The sequence below is a fragment of the Callospermophilus lateralis genome, chromosome X (assembly GCF_048772815.1).
Source record: "Callospermophilus lateralis isolate mCalLat2 chromosome X, mCalLat2.hap1, whole genome shotgun sequence".
NCBI lineage: Eukaryota > Metazoa > Chordata > Mammalia > Rodentia > Sciuridae > Callospermophilus > Callospermophilus lateralis.
The window spans coordinates 34,402,029-34,428,179 of NC_135325.1; the positions used below are offsets into that span (position 1 = coordinate 34,402,029).

General features: G+C 36.6%; 1 protein-coding gene across 1 annotated transcript in view; it reads right to left on the bottom strand.

The window, feature by feature from the left end:
- Positions 1-26,151, bottom strand: part of Ccnb3 (cyclin B3) — a 46,090-nt gene that overhangs the window by 12,438 nt on the left and 7,501 nt on the right. Inside the window, exons 3-8 of the mRNA XM_077106428.1 lie at positions 16,205-16,335; positions 8,979-11,339; positions 8,765-8,828; positions 8,333-8,683; positions 6,993-7,088; positions 5,518-5,610 (exon numbers count right to left, since the gene is read on the bottom strand). Of these exons, the coding sequence (XP_076962543.1) occupies positions 5,518-5,610; positions 6,993-7,088; positions 8,333-8,683; positions 8,765-8,828; positions 8,979-11,339; positions 16,205-16,335 (3,096 nt within the window). The remainder of the gene's footprint in view (positions 1-5,517; positions 5,611-6,992; positions 7,089-8,332; positions 8,684-8,764; positions 8,829-8,978; positions 11,340-16,204; positions 16,336-26,151) is intronic.

Below are 26,151 nucleotides of genomic sequence, written 5' to 3' on the forward strand. Positions count from 1 at the left end.
GAGGCAGGGAAGCTAAGGTGGTATGAAAGAGTTGAGTGAATGCCAGTAGAAATTAAGAAAACAACAATTGTGGGTAATTAGCACAATGTTCTCAGACTTCAGTATATTAAGAAAAACATAAATTGGCATATAAATTATACAATTATTAGGTCTCTGTACCCTATGGAAAATACAGTTCTTCAGTGAGTCATTCATAAAAAAACTTGTTATATCTGAAGAAAACCTCATTAGCTTTTAAAAAGCAGAAATTATCATTTAGGTCACATTGTTTATGCACAATATAACAAATCTAGACACTAATAGTAAACCAAACAAAATAAAGAAAAGGAAAGTATTTGAAACAAAAAGGTAAGCAGTGGTTTAAAGAAAACAATGACAGGTTGGAGATATAGCTCAGTTGGTAGAGTGCTTGCCTCACATACATAAGGCCCTGGGTTCAATCCCTAGCACCATAAAAAAAAAAAAAAAAGAAAAGAAAGAAAAGAAAACAATGACAACAGAAACTAAACCTGGGTCAAAAATGAAATAAAAACTATAATTTCAGATAAATGAGAAAAATCAAAACAGGTACAAAATATCTTTCAAAACTAATGGGGTAAGGGCTGGGGATACAGCTCAGTTGGTAAAGTGTTTGTCTCGCATGCATAAGGATCCTGGGTTCAATCCCAGCACCACCAAAAAAAAACTAATGGGGTAAGTTAGAACCATATGTAGAAGAAAATGTGTAGCAAAGTCAGAAATAACTAAAATAGACTAAGTATTTAATTTAAGAAGCTAGGGAAATGAAATACAACTTCATAAGAAAAAAAATAATATTGATGATGAACTTAAAAACCAGAAAAAGTTATATATTTTTCCCCAAAATTGTTTTTTGAAAATGACTAGAGGACTGGAAAAAAAACTCTTCTAAGGAAAAGACACAATGTACATTGTACACAAGCAACTGGGAGAAGGATAACATAGCACATTCATTATGAATATGAAAAACAATCATTTCAAGGATTATGCAAGAATACCATGAATAATATATGATAACTGTGAAAATATCCTTGAAATAGATAGTTTAGGAAAAGAAAACCTACAAAAATGAGTCTAGGAGAGTGGGCCAATAATCATTGATGTTATCAGAAAAAATTCTCAAAGAATCACACACATAAATGGTACTATGAATTAGTGGGATCATAGGCAAGCTCTTCAAGGAAAATATAACTCTTGCATTAAATTAATATTATGGGAACTTTTCCCTAATTGTATTAACTCACTAAAGCACTAAACACAGTTTAGAAGTGATAGTACCCTTCACCAAAAACTTACAAAAGAATCTTATTTATGAATAGAGATGCAGAAATTCCAAATAAGGTATAAGAGTAAATTAAATAAATTATTACTAAATTCAGCAAAGTGGATGAGCACACAGTAAATATAAAAAAATTAATTGCTTTCTTAATATACAAGCAATATATTTAAAAGAAAAAAGGATGATATTCATAACATTCTAAAAATGTTCAATACCCAGAAAAAATATTTTTAAGTCAGTAGGACCAATATTAAGATGATTTTTTAAATTAAAATGGTAAAAAAAGATCTGGTAACTAAACATATATGGCATAATTGGCTTGGAAATTTCAGTATTGTAAATATGTGAATTTTCCCTGAATTAATCCCAGTGGACTATTTTTGAAAACTTGACAAAAGTATTCTACCTGAAAGAAATAATATATAAAGAACAACAAGGGATATTTTGTAAAAGAAAAGTAAAGAGGCAATAAGGGGTGTATTACAGAGCCATAATAATAAAAACAATATATTACTGGTGTTAGAACAGGCAATCAGAGCAACTGAATGGAATGGGAAATACCATTTATGTTATGGAAATACATAACAAACTCAAGCATATAGGCTAAAGATAGCATTTCAAAGCAGTGCACAATGAAACCAATAAATGGGGTTAGGATAAATGGATAATCACTGGGTATATGTATTTAGAGGCTGACACAAAACCAAAATAAATTCCAGACTAAGGGTTTAAAGTGAAGATGAAATTATAAATGTTCTAGAAAAAATTCAGAGAAATATTTATGTAATTTTGAACTGAAAAAAATCTTTCTAAACCACAAAGGAAAAGAACTGATATAGAATTGATTACTTAAAATGCCAATACAGGGCTGAGGCAGTAGCTCAGTGGCAGAGCACTTGCCTAGCATGTGTGAGGCACTGGGTTTGATCCTTAGCACCATATAAAAATAAAATAAATAAAATAAAGGCATTCTGTCCATCTACTACTACAATTTTTTTAAAATGCCAATACATCTGTGCATCAAACTAAAATACACAGGAAGGTATAAAACTCACAGGTAAAAGTAAATATGCAAAAATTTCAGAATATATATATATATATATATATATATATATATATATATATATATATAAATATGTAAACCATTCATATCTTTAATATTAAGAAACAATTAAAAATAATAGCTACCTTAATATATGTTAAGAGATAGACAACATAGAAAAATATAAAATGGAAAATCAAATTTTCAAAATTTGGGGAAGAATGAAACACAGCTGTAGAGTTTTCTTATTAACATATTTTCTGCTTTTGTTTCTGTTCTTATCTTTATGATCATGTTAAACAAATATTATTTCACAATAGCTTGTTATGATCAAAAGATGGGTTTTTAAGCCTCATGGTAAGCATAAAGCAAAAATCTATAATAGACAAACTAAAAATAATAAGCAAGGAATCAAAACATAGTACTAGAGTAATTCACTTAAGCACAAAGGAAGACTGTTAAGAGGAGGAGAAAAAAGGAACTACACAAAATTAGAAAATAAGTTATATAATGGCTGAAATTAAGACCTTATCTATCAACAATCACATCAAATTTAAATGGATTGAATTCTCCAATGAAAAGACACAGTGACTGAAAAGAGTTAAAAAAAAAAAAAAAGGGCAAGACCCACCTATATGTTGCTTACAAGAAACTCACTTCACCCCTAAGGAAACACACAGAATGAAAGTAAAAAAGTAAGGAATAAAATATTCCATGCAAAATGGAATAAAAAAAGAGAGTATAAGTGCCCATTCTTCCTTCAAATAAAATAGACTTTAAATGAAAAACAGTAAAAAGAGACTAGAGGCTATTATATAATGATTGATAAAAAATTCTAAATATATATGCACCCAAATATTGGAACACACAATATACAAGATAATATTAGTAGACTTGAAGTGAAAAAGAGACTTCAATACAAAAATGGTTGAGGAGCCGGGCACAGTGGTGCATGCCTGTAACCCCAGCTGCTCTGGAGACTGATACAGGAGGATTGTGAGTTCAAAGCCAGCCTCAGCAACTGAGAGGCACTAAGCAACTCAAAATAGGGCTGGGGATGTGGCTCAGTGGCAGTGGTTAAGCACCCCTGAGTTCAACCCCCAGTATGAAAACAAAAAAGAAGAAAAAAATGAAGGAAAGAAGAAAGATCTCAAACTTATCATTATACCTAGGGGCTGTGGCTGTGGCTCAGTAGTACCACACTTGCCTGGTGTATGTGAGGCACTGGGTTCGATTCTCAGCACCGCATATAAATAAATAAAATAAAGGTCTATCAACAACTAAAAAAATATATTAAAAAAAACTTATCATTGCACCTCAAGGAAAAACAAGAGCAAACCAAACCCATAATTAAAACAAATAAATGAATTCAGCAAAGTTGTACAATACAAAATCAACATAGACGTTGGAATAGGCAAGTGTTTTTTTTGGTCAAGATCCCCAAAGCACAGAAAATGGAAGAATTAAAAAACAGGCAAATGGGATTACATCAAATTAAAAAGCTTCTATACATCAAAGGAAACAATGAACAGTGAAGAGATAACCAACAGAATGAACAAAATATTTGCAAACGATAAATCTGACAAGAGGTTATTATTCAAAATATATAAGGAGCTTCAAAACTCAATAAGAAAAAACATTAAAAATGGACAACAGATCTAAATAGACATTTCTCAAAGACATACAAATGACCAACAGGTGTATGACAAAATGTTCAACATCAGTAATTATAAGGGAAATGCAAATCAAAACTACAATGAGACATCACTTCACTCTAGTAAGAATGGTTATTATAAAAAAATTAAAGATAACAAGTGTTGGTGATGAAGAGAAGAAAAAGAATCCTTGCACACCATTGGAAGGAATGTAAATTAGTACAGCTACTATGGAAAACTGTATGGGGATTCCTCCAAAAACTAAAAATAGAAAATAAAATAAAATCCCATTCCAAAAGAAATGAAATCAGCATTTCAAAGAGCAGTCTGCATTCCCATGTTTATTATAGCACTATTAACAACAGCTAAGAAATGGAAAGTTAAGTGTCCATCAAGAGATAAATGAATAAAGAAAGTGAAGTACATATACACCATGGAATATAATTCGCCCACAGAAAGAATGAAACCTTCCAGGTACAGTGGTGCACACCTGTAATCCCAGCAGCACAGGAGGCTGAGGCAGGAGGATCACAAGTCCAAAGCCAGCCTCAGCAACGTAGGGAGGCCCTAAGCAACTCAGCAAGACCATTTCTCAAAATAAAAAATGCAATAACAATAGAAAAGGCCTCTTTAAATTTCAGAGTCCAATGGCAATTCACTAGAAATTTCTAACTTGGTAATGATCAGAAACTTTGGGGTTCTATTTCATGTACTTAAGATCTACTCAATTTCTACTCTTAAACTAATTTACTAGTAATGTCCATAAGAGGAGAAACATTTCCATGCTTTGTTGATGTTGAAATATACTGTATCTACCACATTTCCCTTGTTTGCCACACCAAAGCGAGCCCAAATCACTTTTCTGGCACTTAATCAAGCTTAGAAAACTCTACTACTTTTTCTTCTCAATTATATAGTAAAACTGTGCTCAGAATATACAGACTATTCCTTATATTTCCTTGAAAATTTTATAGCAATTCATTCCATACATTTGACAAATATTTATTGACTCCCTACTATGTGCCAGGTAGTATTCTGGGCTCTCCTTCCTTAGTATAAAATAATAAAGTATCCATAGTGGAATTTCCTCAATCCCTCAACAGACATCTGCCTATCATGTCTGTTGCCATATTGTCCTCCCTATCACCCATTCCACTCAAACTTGGAAGATTTTGTCAATGACCCCAAATTCAAATCACTAGATACACTTTTATAAGACTTTGAGAATGATAGAACCAACATATCATTACTGTCTCTTCTAGAAAGTCTCTCCTTACAATAGGTTCTCACAGTATTTTATTCATAACCTACTTAGAGTACTTAGTATATTCTACTTTGTATTATACTTATGTGTCTGCATATTTTATCTTGCCCCCTAAATCATAAGCTCCTTTAGAGCAGGAATTATAGTGTCTTCAGCTCTGGGGATCCAGTAAAATTTTACCATGTTTTGGCTGGTACTGTGGAATGAATAACCAAAGAAAGAGACAGAAGCTCCTTAAGGCAGCAGTTTTCAGGCTTACCTGTACCTCCACCAACCAGTCGACAAGAATGGCCCTCATATCACTGTTGATGTCAGTCTGTTTGTCCATGTATTTAATAAGTATGAAGTTTTCCTAGTATCAACGAGAAAGAAATGTTATAAACTCTCATTTTAGTTCCAAATTATAACTCAATTAACTTCTCTCTCACCAGTTCTAACTCATTATTTTTGACTGGTATCAGATAGGGGCAGCTCAAAATAATTTTTTTCTAGACAAGTTCCAGTTATGCTTGGAAAATGGACACTTATTATATTAAAGTGTTAGAAAAAGGATTGAGTAATCCAGGATGAATAAGGACTATTATTCCACCTGTGGCTATAGATGAATGCTAAAAAGAGTCTGTCCCTTTTTGCAAGCCAGTCTAAATCATAATACCATGCTACGTAGACAGTATGTCTCAAAATTTTATATACGCACTACTTGAGGATCTGGAAGAACTTCAGATTCTGATTTAGAAGGTCTGGGGTGGGGCTAAGTTTCTGCATTTATAACAAGATTCAAGATTCCAAGTGAAACTGATACTTCTGAGCCAAGGTTCACATGTTTAGAAAAGCAAAATTGTCTCTTACTTTCCCTAAGGTATAGATAGTTCCTGACTAACAGTGGTTAACTTAATAAATTTCAATTTGATGATGGTCACCAGGGGAAATAATCTATACTCCATAGAGATCTGTATGTCTCAGCTAGGATGCTTCAGTTCATGATGGGTTTATCTGGATATAACCCCCCTCATGATTCAAGGAGTATGAGATATATTAGAAAAAGCATGGATTCTGAAGTCAGATAATTAATTGTTCTCTACCTATAGAGAAGATAAGATATTCACCTACTAAAAATTCTAGGTGGTTAATAATCTTGATCTTGTCTAGTCCCTTGAGAGAGACAGAAGAAATCTGGAATTGATAAATATTAGTAGTAAAGGAGACTGGCAGATTTCAAAAGAAAAAGAAAACTGCACCAGATTAGAGAGCTACAAAAAGCTGGGATCTAAACAAACAAACAAACAAAAAGTTGTATTCTTAAATTCAATGTCAGAAACATACACAGAAGAAGGAGATTTCTAAAAGCAACTACCCAGAAATAAACTACTTGATCAATTTTGTGTCTGAGAATATCCCCTTCATACCTAGAACAGCATGATTATGGTCTTCAAGGTAATCAGACTTTAGTCCCTGTCCTAGCTCTACCACAGGCTAATAGTAAGACTCTGGGCAGTTTCCTCTAAATGTAAAAGGGAGATAGTAATACCAACTATTATGAAATTAATGGGAGAATTAAACAAGATAATGTCTATAAATCTCTAAACACAGTTTCCAACTCATAGTAAGCTACCAATAGATACTAGTTGCTATTATTGTTGTTTTCATTATTATTATTCCCTTCCCTGTCAACTTGTAGGCTGAAGGAGGAAATGAGGACTAGAAATCATTGCCCAACCCCAGATACCTACATACCTCTCTCTTTTTCAAGTAACTGAAGATATCCTTGGCATATATTGAATTGAAACATGGATCGCTGTGGTCCTTGTCAATATCTTCTGGTATGGTCATCTATTTAGAAATCACCAAAAGGATATATTGGATGAAGAAGAGAAAGTCCAAGAAAATCTTAGCTCATACACATCAAGGATGACTCCTTTCTCCCCACTGACTTCTTATGCTAAGTTCCTCAAGCCTCATGTATCCTGGGCTATAACAGAGAACCTCTTGCCCCCCTAATACTCATATGTCCAGTGATCCAGAAATGCCTAATATACGAATATCATGCCCTAGGAACAAGGTATCCTTTTTATAAGAATACTCAATTCTCTAATAAAGGCATCTTATTTTATTATTTTAGCTATATCACCTGCCTTCTTAAGCTCCTTTTATGGCCAATTATTCTTAGTAGCCTTTTCCTTCCTTCTACATATTTTCCCAGAATGTTTTGCCCATATGAGGGTTATTTCTCCCACTGGATTCTAAATCTCATTGCTTCATTCTTCTAATTTACAACATGGAGACCACCTTCCTTGGGATATGTCCCTGTGAATTCTGCTCATATTTGACTAAAGTCCACTGTATGCTGATTAAAATTACTAAGAAAGGTAATTTCCTGAATGAAATTGGCTAAACACTATTGCAGAGTTCAAATATATAGGACAATATTCCAGATGCTTTTGGATTTAAATACTTTCTGATTGCCTAGGTCTATCACTATGACAATCAGAAAGTCAAGATATTCTACAAGGGCCGTGGTGGCACATGCCTGTAATCCCAGTAGCTTGGAGACTGAGGCAGGAGAATTATGAGTTCAAAGCCAGCCTCAACAATTTAGCGAGGTCCTGAACAACTTGTTGAGACCCTGTCTTAAATTATATATATATGGGGCTGGGAATATGGCTCAGTTGTTAAGTGCCCCTGTGTTCAATACCTGGTACAAAACAAAATATTCTAGCTACAAGGCCAGCAACAAAAGAAAAATATCAAAGAGCCTAGTAACTTCAAGCTATGAAAAATAAGGTGATTCTGCATCATCTATCATTAAATAAAACTAGAAGTAAACTCCCAAAATATCCCCCTCTCCCAAAGTAGAAGGTGCTCCTAAAATTACTGCATACAGTTCAATTCCTTAGGAAAGCAAATAAGAAGAAACCTCTTTGGGGCTAAGGGTATAGCTCCTTGCAGAACACATTCTTTGCATATGCAAGGCTCTGTTTCAATCTCCCCAGCAGCAAATTCAACAAAAATCACTTTTCTAGGAGCTACAAAAATACAGAGAACACATCATCGAATTTAGGAAGAAAGATAAATACCTCCTTTTCTATGCTCTCACTCTGAGATGAAAAAGGTCCTTTGGAATCAGGTTCACATTCACTAGACTGGCTGGTGGTACTGTACTGTGCATTGCACATGTTGGCAGCACTGGATTTGTCTGTACTGGATTCAAGGGTAGTGCTGGATACACATGGGTCGTTCTTAATATCAAGGGTCAAGAATGTTTTAGAAAAAGTGTCTTCCTTATGAGTAGGATTTTCTTCCAAAGCCAAAGGATCTGTAAAGGAGAACTCCTTCCCAGTGATGGGTTTCTCATCCAAGTCTAATATCTCCTTGAATAGGAATATCTCCTTTGTGGTAGTTTTCTCCTGAATGGCTAATGGCTCCTTCTCCATGTTGGACTTCTCCTGAATGACTAATGGCTCTTCAGGTATGGTCACCTTCTGAATGTTGAGCTTCTCCTGCAAGGCCCAGAGCTCTTTCAGGGTAGCCTCCATCTCAGCACTGGGATTCTCCTGCGAGGCCAATGGTTCCATGAAGAGGCCTCCCCCACCAACTGTGGGTTTCTGTTGCTCCTCCATGCTGGGTTTCTCGTGGGAAGCCAAAGCTTCCTTGAAGTAAGCTCCTGTGTCCATGGTATACTGCTTCTTAATGGTGGAATTCCTCGGCAAGATCAATGGCTTCTTGAGTATAGTCTCCTTCTCAATGCTGGGATTCTCCTGTATGACCAAGGGCTCCTCCAAGAGGATCTCTTTCTCTATATTCAGAAACTCCTGCAAGATCATTGGCTGATTAATAACGAACTTCTCATCACTAGTAATGTTCTCATGCAAAGCCAACTGCCCCTGAGCATCAAGCTTCATTAAAGATAATTGCCCCTCTATGCTTGGTGCTTCCTCAGTGGAGGGCTCTTTCTCCAAACTGGAGAGCTTATTGAAAAGGGACTTCTCTTCACTGATGCTTTTTTCCTGCAAAGTCAACAGCTTCTCTGGGGAGTCTTCTTTGGTACTAGTCTTCTCTTGCAAGACCAAAGCTTTCTGAAAAAGGGACTCATCTTCATTGGTAGGCTTAAAATGCAAAGAATGTGGCTCCTGAAAGAGGAATTTCTTCTCAATGATAAGCTTCTCCTTCAAAGTTGCTGGATCCTTACTATCTGATTTTTCTTCAGTGGTGATCTCCTGAAAGAATGATGGTTGCTTTAACAGGGACACCTCCTGCTGAGTGATATGCTTCTTTTTCAGTGAAGATGGCTCCTGGGAGAACTTCTCTTCAGTTGTAGGCTTCTTCTTTAAAGGCAACAGCTTCTTATAGAGTGATGACTTTTCAGATGTGGTCTTCTGCAAGACCAATGGATTCTTTACCAGGAACACCTTCCCATGAGTGGTTTCCTTCTTTTTTAAAGACAATGGTATCTTAGAAAGGACTGTCTCTTCAGTTGTAGGCTTCTTCCTAAGTGACACTGGCTTCACATAGAAGGAATTACTTTCTTTATCAATTATATCCTGCCAGTCTGACAGTTCTTTCCAGAAGGGCACTGAGTAAGTGGTACCCTTTTTTTTCTCTAAAGACACATTTTCTTCTTTAAAGGACAATGGCTCCTTAACCAGAGACTTCTCTTCAGAAGTAACCATTTGCAATACTAGTGGCTTCTTCATGTGGGACACTGTCCCTTGAGTGGTGGGCTGCTGCTTCTTTAAAGACAAAGGATTTTTGGAAAGGGTTGCTTTCTCAATGGTATGTTCCTTTGGAAAACCCACAGCTTCCTCAAGAAGTGATTCCTCCTTAGTGGGAGACTTTTGGGGAGTCAACGGCTCCTTAGTGAGTGACTTCCTCCCCAAGGTTACTGTCTGAGGCTTCAAGCAGGAGAACACCCCCTGAGTATTAAACTTCTTATTCAAAGGTGATGGCTTCTTTGTGTATGTTGTCTGCTTAATAATGTGCTTCTTCTTATAAGAAAATAGCTCCATAAAAGATTTATCTTCATGGTTCCTATTCTCCTGCAATGCCCATGGCTTCTTCAAGAATCCCACCACCTCTTGAGTCGTGTGCTTCTCCTGCAACATAGATGACTCCAAGAAGAGAGACTCCTGTTCAGTGGTAGGCATCTGTCTAAAGGGCGATGGCATTGTGATGAGTGACTTCTCTCCAGAGGTGACCTTCTGCAGTACTAATGGTTTCTTCAAATATGATATCTCCCCTTGAGTAATGCATTTCCTGTTTGAAAAAGTCTCCTCAGTGGTAGGCTTCTCCTTAAAAGCTGATGTCTCCTTGAAGAAGGACTCTTCTTCCAAGTCTATCTTCTCCCACAAGGTCAATGATGTCTTCGAGATGGACACCTCTCGTTCGGTGGCAGGCTTTTCTTGCAGTGCAGATGGCTTCCAAAAAACGGACATCTTCTCAGAAGCAGACTTTCTCTTAAAGGACAGTGGCTCCTTAGAGAGTGACTTCTCTTCAGAGGTGACCTTCTGCAAAACTAGTGGCTTCATCACATTGGAGATCCTCCCCTTTGTGGCATGCTGCTGCTTCTTTAGGGTTAATTGCTTCTTAGTGGGAGATGACTTCTCAGTTTTAGGTTTCTTCTGAAAACTTATTGACTCCATATCAAAAACTTTGTCATCATCATTGTTGTCCTGGGAAGTCCACAACTCCTCCCAACAAGACTTCTTCCCCTGATGTGTGCATGTCTTCTTCTTTAAGGATAATGTCTTCTCACTGATGGCAGTCTCTTCAACTTTATGCTTCTTCCCCAAAGTCACTGTCTCTATAACAAACTCATCATCACTGTCAGTCTGCTCCTGCAAGGATAGTGACTGCTTTAATAGAGACATCTCCTCATGATTTCTGAACTTCTTCAATGACATCTTGTTGAAGTTTGTCTCCTCAGTAGTTGTTTCCTCTTTTAAAACTAATGACTTATTGGTGAGGGATGCCTCTTTGGTAGCTGGTGTTTTGAAGTTTGTGGATATGTCTACAATGAGTGTTTTCTCCATAATATTTGGCACTGAGGTGGTAGAAGCTGTTACTGGTGAGATTTCCAACTTATACCTGCAAAGCGAACAATGTCTGAGTAAGAAGAATATAGTTCTTGCAGTCCTCACCTACCATCTCATTTTGTTGCTACATGAATTAAGGTCTGGAAGAAGAAAGGGCTTCAATCCCAAGAGACAAATTAGAGGGTAAAAAATAATGGGAACCATATTAAATCAAGTAAGCAGCATACTATATAGTTTTTATGCCTAGGTCCCTACACTTTTTTACAATTTCCCCCTGAAATCCATTTTATGCTGTCTCTCATATGATTTATTACTTTTATTTTATACAACGACTTTTGTTATAATACTTATCACATTGTATGAGTTATCTGCTTATGTATCAGTCTTCCTCACCAGCTGCAATTATTTGTCTTTGTCTATTAGCACCGAACATCTGGTAAAACACAGGCTCAAATTAATACTGTTTGGAGGCTAATGAGAGAGGCAGGGTTGTAATTAATTTTGGTGGGATCTAATCACATTCCCTGCACCTTGGGTTATTCAAAAGACACTTTCCCAATGAAAGTAATAAAAAGAGACCAAAATAGAAATTTGTCACATGTGTCAGTGCAAAGCTTTGTTCTGAATAGCTTTTTATGACCAATTAGAGTGCCTAACCTAGTGTGACCAAATCACTGGAAGACTAGAAATCAGAATAAAAAAGAGTGATAATTAAAGGTAAATAAAATCTCTGAACAGGGGGAATGCATGCCTCTAAAGATTAGATATCATATAACTCCACTTATATGAAATATTCAGAATAAATACATCCATAAAGATATATTAATAACAGAAAGTAGATTAATGGTTACTGAGGCTGGGATCAGGAGGAGTTGGAGAGGGGGACTGGAAAAGGAAAGGGACTCCTAATAGGGTTGGGGTATTTTTGATGGTAATAAAATACAAAATCAGATAGTGGTAATAGCTATAGAACTCCAGAAATGTAATTTTAAAACACTGTATTGTAAAAATTAATTGAGCAATTTAAATAAAATTGCCTCAAAAGTTTTACCAGACAAGACAGGTTCCAGGTCCTTCCTAATGAGAACTTTTAGAGGCAATATTCAAATAGTCTAGCTATGATAGGAACATCCATTCTTATTGGAAACAGATTGCCTGAATTCAAATCCTGGCTCCTCCACTTATGACCTGGGTTACATTGGGCAAGTTTAACTCTCTGTATTTCAGTTTTTCCACCTATAAAATGGGGATCATAATAATGTCCCCTTCATAGGCTTGTTGTGACTATCTGACAAATTAATATGCTTAAAACACTTAAAGAAATGATATAAATAATTTCATACCAATAAGTTAGATAATTTAGATGAAATGGATAAATTCCTAGGAAGATGCAAACTACCAAATCCTATTAAGGAAGACATTTAAAAATCTGAATAGACCTGTAATAAGTAAAAACACTGAATTAATAATCAAAAACCTATCCTCAAAGAAAACTCCAGGCATAGATGGCTTCAATGGTGAATTCTATAAAATATTTAAAGAATTAATACCAGTTCTTCATGAAGATACCCTAAACCACAAAGACATCACAAGAAAATTAAAGATCAATACCTCTTATGACTAGAGATGTAGAAATCCACAACAAAATACTAACAAGTCAAACCCAGCAATGTATAAAGGGTTAAGAAACCTTAATCCAGTAGGACTTAACCTAGGAATACAAGCTTAGTTTAACATCCAAAATTCAATTCATGTACTATAATACAACAATGAAATAAAAAAATTGATCATTATCATTACATTAAGAAAAATCATGACAAAATCCCAGCCTTTCATAATAAAAAGCACCCAACAAACTAGGAATAGGAAGGAAATTCCATAAACTAATAAAGGCATATACAAAAAAAAATACAAAAGATAACACCATGTTTAATGGTGATACAGTATCCCCCCCATGATGAGGAAAAAGATAAGGAGGCCCAACTCTGACACTCTTTTATTCAGCACTGTACCAAAGGTTCTAACTAGAGCAATAAGGCAAGAAAGCTGAGAGCAGTGGCACACACCTGTAATCCCAGTGACTTTGGTGGTTAGACAGGAGGATCACAAGTTCAAGGCCAGCCTTAACATTTTAATGAGACTCTAAGCAACTTAAAGAGACCCTATCACAAAATATAAATAAATAAATAGAGTTAGAGATGTTCTTCATTGGTAAAGCACCCCTGGGTTAAATTCCCAGTACCATTTTTTTTATACCCAGGATTGAACCCAGAGGCACTTAACCAATGAACTACATTCCCAGCCCTTTTTATTTTTTATTTAGATACAGGATCTCACTAAGTTGCTTAGAGCCTCACCAAGTTGCTGAGGCTGGCTTTGAACTTGCAATCTTCCTGCCTCAGTCTTCTGAACCATTAGGATTATAGGTGTGCACCACCATAGCTGGCTCCAAATTTTTTTTTAATAAATGAGACAACAAAATTCTACACAAAGACATCCCTATTGGAAATGAATAAGTAAAATTGTCTGTGTCAGCAAATGACAATGATTTTATATAGAGAAAAGCCTAAGGAACTCCTACACACACACACACACACACACACACACACACACACAATTAGAATAAATAATTTAATCAATAATCTGTGCTTCACCATACTTGTAATGATCTGTCTGAAAATGAAATTAAGGGAAAAAATCCAATTATGGTAATATCAATAATAATAAAATGCTAGAAACAAATTTAGTAAAACACTTGTAAAACTTACACTCTGAAAACTATTTAAAATGTTGGAATAAAGATCTAGATAAATAGAAAGACATTATATGTTCATGGATTAGAAGATTTAGAATTGTTAAGATGGCAGTATTTGCCAAGTTGATTTATAGATATAAGGCAATTTCTACAAGAATCCTAGCTGACTTATTTGTAGAATTTGACAGGCTGAACCTAAAATTTATGTGGAATTGCTGGCACTCAGAATGGTGAAAACAATCTTTAAAAAGAAAAAAGGTTGGAGGATGTGTTAGTCAGTTTTTCGTCATTGTGACCAAAATACCTGACAAGAACAACTTGGAGAAGGAAAAGTTTTATTTTGGGTTCCCAGCTTCAGAAGTTCAGTCGATGTTAGCTGACTCTATCACTCTGGGTATGAGGTGAGGCAGAACATCATGAAAGAAGGGCATTGTAGATGAAAGCTGCTCAGCTTATGGCAGCCTGGGAGGAGAGAGAGAGAGGAAGGGGCTAAGGACATATATAGTCCAAATCTGCACCCCCAGCCTAGTTCCTCCAGCCACACCCCACCTGCCTATAGTTACCATTCAATAGCCTATTTAGCTATCAATGGATTAATCTAGTGATAAGATCAGAGCCCTAATCATATCCTAATAGCTCCATCTCTGAACCTTGTTGCACTGAGAATTATGCTTTCAACACACAAGCTTCTGGGGGGACGTTTCAGATCCAAGCCATAACACAGGATTCACAATTCCCAATTTCAAAATGTACTACAAAGGTACAATTATCCAGACAGTGTGGTACTGGCATAATGATAGGTAATGACAGACATATAGGTCAATGGAATAAAACTGAGAGTCCAGATATAAAACCTTATATTTATATTGAATTGTTTTGACAAGTATGCCAATACAAGAGGGAAAAGATTAGTCTTCTCAAGACTGAGTAAAGTAAACATCTCCATGCAAAATAATGAAGTTAGACCCCTAACCAACAACAAAGATTAACTAAAAATAAATCAAATATCCAAGTAAGAGCCAGCATCAGGTCAAATATGCATGTAAACCCAACCTTGGAATTACATTTCAGCAGGAAACCAAGTAGGTATAAATGCTAATTTTCTGGTTTGATTTCTTTCTGCTGGGCAATTAGCAAAGAGTTCTATGCACACAGCAGGTTAATTTTCTGGAGTTCCTAACCTTTCCTTTTTTGTTTTTGGTAGAGTACTAGGGATTGAACTCAGAGGTGTACTTTATCATTGAGCCATATCCCCAAGCCCTTTTTATATTTTATTTTGAGGCAGGGTCTTGCTAAGTTTGCTTAGGGCCTCACTAAGTGCTAAGACTGACCTTGAACTTGAGATTCTACTGTCTCAGCCTCTTAAGTCTCTAGATTACAGCTGTGCACCACCACACTCAGCTCCCAACCTTTATATCCTACTCACTGGAACCTATGCATAGCCCTGCATAGTAATTTACCTAATCTATTCAAATGCAGATTGGAATAAGAAATTCTAAAGAAGTAATTCCCACTAGAATAAAGAGAGAATAAAGAAAGGTGTCACTCTCTACTTTCTAAGTCTTTTTCTAGTAAGAGTGGCCTGGGGATATGGCTCATTTTTGGAGTGCTTGCTTAGCATTCATAAGGCCCTGGGTTTGATCCCCAGCACCACAAAGAAAAGTTTTCTCAGAAGCAAATTATTTTTCCCATCTTAGATGGGCAATGCTCATCTCTGCTTGTCCAGCATGTAAACAGTTATCTGTAACAGTTGGAGGACACATGGATTTGGCCCATGGAGATAGTAATTCCTCTTAAGTGACAAGGGGCAAAGCTTCTGATGAGATAACTGGTGAACTATCAGTCACATGCTGAGAGTCCCTTGAAATGTTAAGTTGCCTCCACACTCCCATGCACAGACCAGCTCAAACAGAGACTGAATTACCAAAATAGAGAAAAGATTAACATAAGGTCTTATGGAAAATTCTCAATAACAACAATGGATCTTTCAAAAGCACACACACCATGAAAGAGGAGAGTGAAGTGGCTTGTAACTCTTCAGCATTCAGGGTAAATGTGCTAGTCACCACTGTGGCTCACTAAACATGTTCTTAGGGAAGACATAAGGATGTCACACACTTTTCTTTACCATCAAAAACAATACCATCTGAGTTCCCCCTTACCTTTTCATTTTCATCTCCTTGTGTTTAGCAGATCTGTAAACACGCCTATTCTTGCTTATATTCTTGAAAACATCTTTTACAACCTCCTTATTGGCTTCCTTCTTGGACTGTGCAGGTTGACTTTGAGAAGCCTATAAAAAAATGGGAGGAGCAGACCAGAAATTGAAGAGAATCACGACTTACCCAATAAGTGGTTCTTATAAGAAAGTCTGGACCCACATCTCCATCCTGAACAACTGTGTGTTCCCAGGAGTGATAATCCAAATATCTTACAACCAATAACAGTGGAAGCCAGCAGGAAAAAAAAATCAGTATAAAGTACTAGTATATATTAGCTAAGGAGAACCCTAAATGCTGCTATTCCATGGAATATGAGATATAATTTTGATCACCATGCCAGGCATACTGACTGGCAAATAACTGAAAAGAATTTTTGTTAATACCACATTCTACTTTGACCTGAAAAGATGTTCAAAGGAGAAAAATGGAATATGTCTGGCTTTTCTGTCTGGATATGTCAAGACCAACGAATCTGGGGGTTTAGACCTCTAACATAATATTACCTGTGATAAAACTATCCTGTCTTATTTAGTGACATTTATTTAACATGGGATTCTCAGGAGTTTGACCAGACTCTAATCCTGACAAACTCTATTAAACAATATGAAAAATTATGGAATAACGAATAATGTCAGGAAAAATAAACTTAAAAATTACAGTTTTGAAATGAAACAAATGAACTTAATTTGAATAAATACTATAATCACATTAAAGGAAAAAGGAAGAGAAAACCAAAGACAAGCAAAAAACAATTCAACTATATACCCTCAAAGTATATATTCTCAGTCAGGATGGTTTGTGGAGAAATGTTGAGAGCCACAGCCGAAGGGGCCCCAGGAAACTTCCAGCTGCCAGCAAACTTCCAGCTGCCAGCTGATGATTGGCTCACAGCGGCCCCAGCAAACTTCTAGCTGCCAACTGATTGGCTCCCCTGCAGTGATGCTCATTGGGCTGTTTCCCTGCCCTTTCAGACCACGGAGCTGCTCATTGGGGGAATTTTTTGGGAAAAATTGTATCACCAATGACACCATCAGCAAAAATATACCAACACTACCACAAGTCGCTGCACCAACAGATAGTTCACAATGTATACAAGTGATTTTACAATGCATACAAGTGATACATAGTCCAGGCAAGTTCTGCAAGCAGTTCAGTGATGGCTCCTTTTGGAAAAATTGTACCACCGATGACACTATCAGCAAAAATACCCCAACACTACCACAAGTCGCTGCACCAACAGATAGTTCACAATGCATACAAGTGAGTTCACAATGCATACAAGTGATACATAGTCCAGGCAAGTTCTGCAAGCAGTTCAGTGATGGCTATTGCAGAAGCTGTAGATTGGTTTTATCTTTGTCATCACCGGCACTGGGATGAAGATAGGAATTCTGGCAATAATGGCTAAAGAAAAAAATTATGTAACATTACAGAAGGCATTAAAAGAAAACAATTTTCTGAACAATTTACATTATCTTGAACAGAATTATTAAATATAATGAAAAGGAAAGGTGAAAGTAAACAAACAGATCTGTTAACCTCCTTTTTTGTTCACATATTAAAACAATACTCAACAGCTGTTTACCCAATTTAAATTAAACCAATTAAATCACATGAATAAAAAAATATATATTTGGATCAATTTTTTCATGAGCACTCATCATATATGATATATGGACATACGTACATACAACATAAAACACAAGTGTGCACACATAACATAATACATACAACACATAATAGTAAAGGCCTTATAACTTTTTACAGGTGAAATCTCCATTGCAATGTTTAAAAACTCTATAGTCAAAAAATAGAACTGATCAGCAAAACATTAACCTAGGTCTGTATGAGCTCAAAAAACAAAACAGAACTTCATGATGTGGGAAAGGGTAATAATAAAATAGATATTGAAAAAAGCATCCTGGTTCTGTCACAGATGTAAGGATAGCCAAACTGGAGTTTTGGATATCAGCTGTTATGGATTTGAGCCAAATCATCTTCTTTTTGGTCTGTAGAAATCGCTTTAGTTAATCTTTCTGGAAACCAAATCGGCTGCTGTTCTCCCTGTGAAAACACATAAACAGACCCCCAACTCCAGACAATTACTGGGTCAGGACCTTTCCATTGTCCTGTTAGAATATCCTTCCAAAGTACCTCGGGCTTATGTACATTTTTTGGACACATATGCCTTTCCACAGCACTAAGCCCTGATGAATCCAAATTTAAAAAGTTTAGAGTAAAAAGTGTTATTTTAAGTTTATCTTTGGGAAATATATACCCCTTCCCAATTCCTTCTTTTTGCTTTAATAGTACATTTTAGTAGTTTGATGAGCTCTTTCAACTATGCCTTGTCCCTGTGGATTGTATGGGATTCCTGTTATATGAGTTATGCCAAATGATGAACAAAATTGTTTAAAAGAGGTAGAAGTATAACCAGGGGCATTATCTGGTTTTAACTGTTTTGGAACGCCCACAGTGACAAAATTTTGTAAGCAATGAGCTATAATATCTTTAGTTTTTTCTCCAGCATGAAGGGAGCCCATCAAAAATCCAGAAGAAGTATCAACTGTAACATGCAAATATTTTAATTTTCCAAATTCTGGCAAGTGTGTGACGTCCATCTGCCAAATATGGTTAGGTATCAGTCCTCTAGGATTGACTCCAAGATTAACTTGTGGTAAAAAGGTCACACAATTTTGACATTGTTTTATTATTTGTCTAGCTTGTTCCTTAGTTATTTTAAAACGCTTTTGTAAAGTATTAGCATTGACATGGAACATTTTATGAAAAAGTGTAGAAAAAATATGTATGTCATGTGAACTTTTATCTGCTAAATCATTGCCCAAACTAGTGTAGAGAAAATATGTATGTCATGTGTAGTTTTATCTGCTAAATCATTGCCCAAACTAAGGGCTCCAGGTAATCCTGTATGTGCCCTGATACGTCCTATAAAGAATGGATCTTTTCTGTCCCAGATTAGACTTTGTATAGTGAAAAGCAAAGAGAAAACAGTAGAGGAAGGGGAAATCCTACCAGCATCTTCAAGGGATACTATAGCATTAACTATATACTGACTATCGGAAAATAAATTAAATACAGAATCTTTAAACATCACAAAAGCCTGTAATACTGCATTAATCTCTCTGCCTTTTGAGCTGATTGTTTGGGTACTAAAAAGGTAAAAGTTTGATCAGGTGTAACTATTGCTGCTGTACCATTATTTGACCCATCAGTGAATATATTTGGAGCATTCATGATAGGTGTTTTTCTTGTCATTTTTGGAAAAATTACAGGATGCAATGACCAAAAAGACAATAAAGGATTAGATGGTAAGTGGTTATCAAATGAAACATTAGATTTGCACATGATTATTGCCCAAGTATTTAACTCATTAGCTAACTCATCAATTTGATTCATAGTATATGGGTTAATAATTTTATTGGGAGAAATTCCAAACACTCCCTTTGCTGCTTTTATTCCTTTGAGTATTAATTGTCCTACAGCCTCAGGATACCTAGTAAGAATAGTGTTAGGAGAATAAGATAAATGTATCCATAATAATGGACTTTCTTGCCAAAATACTCCTGTAGGAATATTTTTTGGTAGTACAATAAATAACAAAGGCAAATTTATATCAATTCTATCCAAATGCATATTTTCCATATATGTTTCAATGAGTTTTAATGCCTTTCTTGCTTCAGGCGTTAACATTAGGGGTGAATTTGGATCTGATGGACCTTTTAGGATACCAAAGAAAGGTCCCAACTCTCCTGTTGGTATACCTAGATAAGGCCTTATCCAATTTATGTCTCCTAATAACTTTTGAAAGTCGTTAAGTGATTTGAGTTGATCTACTTGTATTTGAATTTTTGGTGGACAGACCATGGTTGAGGATAATAGAACTCCTAAATAATTAATTGGAAAATTTAATTGTACTTTATCTATTGCTATCTCTAGATTATGATTTTTTAATAAGTTTGTAAGTGTGGCATAACATTCTAGCAATGTGTTTTTATCTTTGTGTGCTAATAATACATCATCCATATAGTGAAATATTTGTAGTTCAGGATTTTGATTTCTAAGTGGCTGGATTACTTTGCTAATATAAATTTGACACATAGTTGGGCTGTTAGCCATCCCTTGAGGGAGTACTTTCCATTCATATCTCTGATAAGGACCTTCATGATTCAGTGCAGGGATAGTAAATGCAAAACGTGGACTATCCTCAGGATGAAATGTAATTGAAAAAAAAAAATCTTTAATATCTATAACTAAAACATACCAAGTTTTTGGCAAAGCAGACAATTGAGGAATCCCCGATTGAGCAGGTCCCATAATAACCATCTCAGTATTAATGGCTCTTAAATCTTGCAATAATCTCCATTTACCAGATTTCTTTTTGATGACAAAAATGGGAGTATTATGGGGAGATACAGAAGGTTGTATATGTCCTTCCACTAATTGATGTTTGACCAGGTCATGGGCTGCTTGTATCTTTTCTTTAGTCAGGGGCCACTGAGGAACCCATACTGGTCTTTCTGATTTCCAAGTAATTTTTTGTTGTCTCAGTGGCCCTTCCTGAAAATCCAACCCATGTCTGTCTGTTCCTTGATCTATTTGTATTGGTGCTACTATACCTTGTTCTTGTTTTTCTAATCTTTTTCCTTTCCTAAAATCTTGTCTAGCCATAATAGTGGGTGCATTTTGATTGATGTTATTTGTTAATGTCAAACCTAATTGATCTAGGACATCTCGTCCCCATAAATTTACGGGAAGATGATCCAATACATATGGTTGTACAGTTCCTTCACATCCTTCAGGATCCTTCCAATCGAATACCATTGCACTTCTATGGGGATTAGTCGCCACTCCTAGGCCTCAAAGCGTTTGAGTGGCTTGTTGTAATGGCCAATATTTTGGCCATTCTTGACGAGAGATGATGCTAAGGTCTGCACCTGTATCCAGTAGCCCATTAAATTCATGTCCTTGAATATTTAGTTTTAGCATGGGGCGAGAATCTAAATTTAAAGAAAGCATAGCCCAATCTACACCTGTGGAGCCTAATCCCTTGGAACCTCTTTCTACAGTACGACTGGAAAATTTATCATGTAGGCTGGGTATTATTAGTAAATGTGCTATTCTATCTCCTGGTGAAATTACTGATATACCCTTTGGAGAACTGGCTATAATTTTTATTTCACCTTCATAATCGGGATCAATTACCCCAGGACTTATCATAAGTCCTTTTAGAGTAGAAGAACTGTGTTCCAATAATAAGCCTACTGTTCCTTTGGGAAGAGGTCCTTTTACCCCTGTGGGAATGATTTGAACTCCCATCTCTGGAGTTAGTACTGTTCTGGCAGAGGCGCAGATGTCCAATCCTGCACTTCCTCTGGTTTGTCTAGTGAGTGATTTAATGGACAATGTGTCCTGGGTACTACCCTGATGGGGTTGCTGGGTTCCTCCAGTACTCCGTATATTTGTGGTCTTGGGCCCCGGAGCACTGGGCACCCCCTGTCCATTTTTTGGCAATGGAGCCCGATGCCTTTCTCCACAATATCGTGGATAGACACCTGGTCCTTGTTCGTTTTTTGATAATGGAGTACCCTCTATGGTGGTTTGAGAACGGCATTCATTTGCCCAATGTCTCCCTCTATGGCATCGTGGGCAAATACCCGGTGTTCTACTCCTTTGATTGCTAGTTTTGTTAAACCCTCCTCCTACGGGGCAATTCCTTTTAAAATGTCCTGTTTGTTCACAATTGTAGCATGTTTTTGGCCTGGCATCTAAAACCTGTTGTACTGCAGCTGCCACGACTTGCCCTTATTCATTAATGTCTCTACATAATTTAATATATGTGTTTAAATCTTCATGTTTCCATGGTCTAATGATATCTCTGCACCAACGATACGCTTGCTCATAAGCCAGTTGTTTTATTAATGGCATTGCTTGTTCTGTATTCCCAAAATCTCTGGTAGCTGTTTGAATAAGCCTATCTACAAATTCAGCGGAAGGTTCATTAGCTCCTTGTATTATCTTAGATAATTGACCTTGTAAACCTCCATGTACTTGTAAAGTCTTCCATGCCCTAACCGCATCTACAGCAATTTGTATGTATACCCCAGGATCATATGCAATTTGTTGCTGCTGATCCTCATAAGGTCCCTTTCCTAACAACATATCTAGATTTCTCTGAGGATAACCAGCTGCTGCATTTCACCTAGCCGACTCCTTACAAAATTCCTCATTGGCAACCTTCCATAACAGGTATTGTCCTCCATTTAGCTTTACACATACTAGCCCAATCTGCTGGCGTCATGTTCAAGTTGGTAATGGATTCGACCATGCTTACAGTGAATGGTGTTTGAGGACCATAGGTTGTTACAGCCTCTTTTAGCTGCTTCACTTTTTTGAAATTTAATGCATGGTGAATTCGTTTCCCTACTGCCTGCTCAAATACAGGGCATGTTAATATTTGAGATCCTGTCTCAGGATCCCAACTATCAACTGCGGGGGTTGGGAGCCTCCCAGCATATGGAGGTGGCGCTGTTGGTTGGACACTTATGCTCTCTGGTGATAGAAAGGTGTTAGTAGCAGTCTCCTGTAGAGGTGGAGCTGTTGGTTGGACACTTACACCCTCTGGTGATAGAAAGGTGTTAGTAGGAGTCTCCTGTTGTAACTTTTCCCCTGATGGCTTTTTCTGCTCTAAACTTTCTTCCTCTGTCTGACTAGCTCGAGAGACCTTCTCTTTTACTTGAATCTTTTCCTCTGTCTGACTAACTTGAGATACCTTCTCTATTACTTGAATCAATATGTCTTCTCCTTCCTCTACCATTGTCTGAACTGATGGCTTTGGACTACGCAAACAAGATAAAAATGTCCACAATGGCAATGTGCCAACTGGCAGAGTCCCTGGGCTTTTCTTTTCTATTCTTTTTAAATCTTCACCATGATGGTTCCATTGTGATATATTTAACAACTCCTCCTTAAAAAGCCATGGGCTACATTTTTGTATTGTATCAACGTATGCCCTGACTGCTCTTGATTTTACTGGGATGCCTCCTTCCTGTAACAATTTACTTAACACTCTTTCGGTTTGTTTTTTTTACTAATTTCTGATCCCATATTTCTACTATAATACAACCCAACAAGATAACACCAAAAAAACCAAGACAGAATGAAACAAAAATGGAACAACACAAAATCATTTTATCAGCCTTTCTATCCTCCTGAAATGTCCATCCATCCTTTCTCCCTATCTGTTCCTCAGACGCAAATAGTTTTTCCTCAGATGTGAGCGGTTTTTCTTCCGTCTCACTCATCTCCAGGGACAGGCAACTTAAAACAAAAGCGAAACAAAACAAAAGAAGAATCTTAAAATGGCTACCCATCCTCTCGCCCTGCCCTCAGGGGCGAGCAGTTTACCTTATCACTTACCCTCAGTTGTTCCCTGTATGGCCCACCAAATGCCACAGTCTGGCTGGGCACAATTCAGGATCCACTTGTCAAAAGAAACAAACTTTATTTTTAGAACACACACACCACACCCCACAGCTCCTCAGGAAAAACCCTCAGAGCCCAACTGCCACCACCGGCTTCCCACAAGCCTCTCAACCTCCCCCACTCCTTCTGCTCTTGAGGCCAATTGGGGGGGAAAGCTAATCATGGAGAAACAAACTAAATTAGAAAAAAAAAGATAAATAATCAAACATGGCAGGAAGTACAAACCATATATCAATAGTAACTCTAAACGTTAATGGCTTAAACTCTCCAATAAAGCGACATAGGCTGGTAACATGGATTAAAAAAATCCAACAATATGCTGCCTCCAGGAGACACATCTGATTTGAAAAGACTTACACAGGCTGAAGGTGAAAGATTGGGAAAAAATATGCCACTCACGTGGTCCTTGTAAGCAAGCAGGGGTGGCCATCCTCATATCAAATAAAATCTACTTCAAGACTAAGTTAATCAAAAGGGATAAGGAAGGACATTATATACTGTTAAAAGGAACCATTCACCAACAAGACATAACAATTATCAATATTTATGCACCAAATAATGGTGCTGCGACGTTCATAAAAAAAATTCTCCTCAAGTTCAAGAATCAAATAGACCACAACACAATAATTATGGGTGACTTCAACACACCTCTCTGACCATTGGACAGATCCTCCAAATAAAAGATGAATAAAGAAACTATAGAACTCAATATCACAATCAATAACCTAGACTTAACTGACATATATAGAATATATCAACCATCATCAAGTGGATATACTTTTTTCTCAGCAGCACATGGATCCTTCTCAAAAATAGACCATATATTATGCCATAGGGCAACCCTCAGTAAATATAAAGGGGTGGAGATAATACCATGCATTTTATCTGATCATAATGGAATGAAACTGGAAATCAATGATAAAAGAAGAAAGGAAAAATCCTACATCACATGGAAAATGAACAGTATGTTACTGAATGATCAATGGGTTACAGAAGACATAAAGGAGGAAATAAAAAAATTCTTAGAGATAAATGAAAATACAGACACAACATATCGGAATCTATGGGACACAATGAAAGCAGTTTTAAGAGGGAAATTCATCGCCTGGAGGTCATTCCTCAAAAAAAGGAAAAACCAACAAATAAATGAGCTCACACTTCATCTCAAAGCCCTAGAAAAGGAAGAGCAAAACAACAGCAAATGTAGCAGAAGGCAAGAAATAATTAAAATCAGAGCAGAAATCAATGAAATTGAAACAAAAGAAACTATTGACAAAATTAACAAAACTAAAAGTTGGTTCTTCGAAAAAATAAATAAGATTGACAGACCCTTAGCCATGCTAATGAAGAGAAGAAGAGAGAGAACTCAAATTACTAACATACGGGATGAAAAAGGCAATATCACAACAGATGCTACAGAAATACAGAAGACAATTAGAAATTATTTTGAAAACCTATATTCCAATAAAATAGAAGATAGTGAAGACATAGATAAATTTCTTAAGTCATATGATTTGCCCAGACTGAGTCAGGAGGATACACACAATTTGAACAGACCAATATCAATGGATGAAATAGAAGAAGCAATCAAAAGACTACCAACCAAGAAAAGCCCAGGACCGGATGGGTATACAGCGGAGTTTTACAAAACCTTTAAAGAAGAATTAATACCAATACTTTTCAAGTTATTTCAGGAAATAGAAAAAGAGGGAGCTCTTCCAAATTCATTCTATGAGGCCAACATCACCCTGATTCTGAAACCAGACAAAGACACCTCAAAGAAAGAAAACTACAGACCAATATCTCTGATGAACCTAGATGCAAAAATCCTCAATAAAATTCTGGCGAATCGGATACAAAGGCACATCAAAAAAATTGTGCACCATGATCAAGTGGGATTCATCCCTGGGATGCAAGGATGGTTCAATATACGGAAATCAATAAATGTTATTCACCACATCAATAGACTTAAAGATAAGAACCATATGATCATCTCGATAGACGCAGAAAAAGCATTCAACAAAGTACAGCATCCCTTTATGTTCAAAACATTAGAAAAACTAGGGATAACAGGAACTTACCTCAACATTGTAAAAGCAATCTATGCTAAGCCTCAGGCTAGCATCATTCTGAATGGAGAAAAATTGAAGGCATTCCCTCTAAAATCTGGAACAAGACAGGGATGCCCTCTATCACCACTTCTATTCAATATAGTTCTTGAGGCTGATTGGCTAGTCGTGTGGGCGGAGCCAAAAAAGTCCCCCAATGAGCAGCTCTGTGGTCTGAAAGGGTGGGGAAACAGCCCAATGAGCATCACTGCAGAGGAGCCAATCAGTTGGCAGCTAGAAGTTTGCTGGGGCCGCTGTGAGCCAATCATCAGCTGG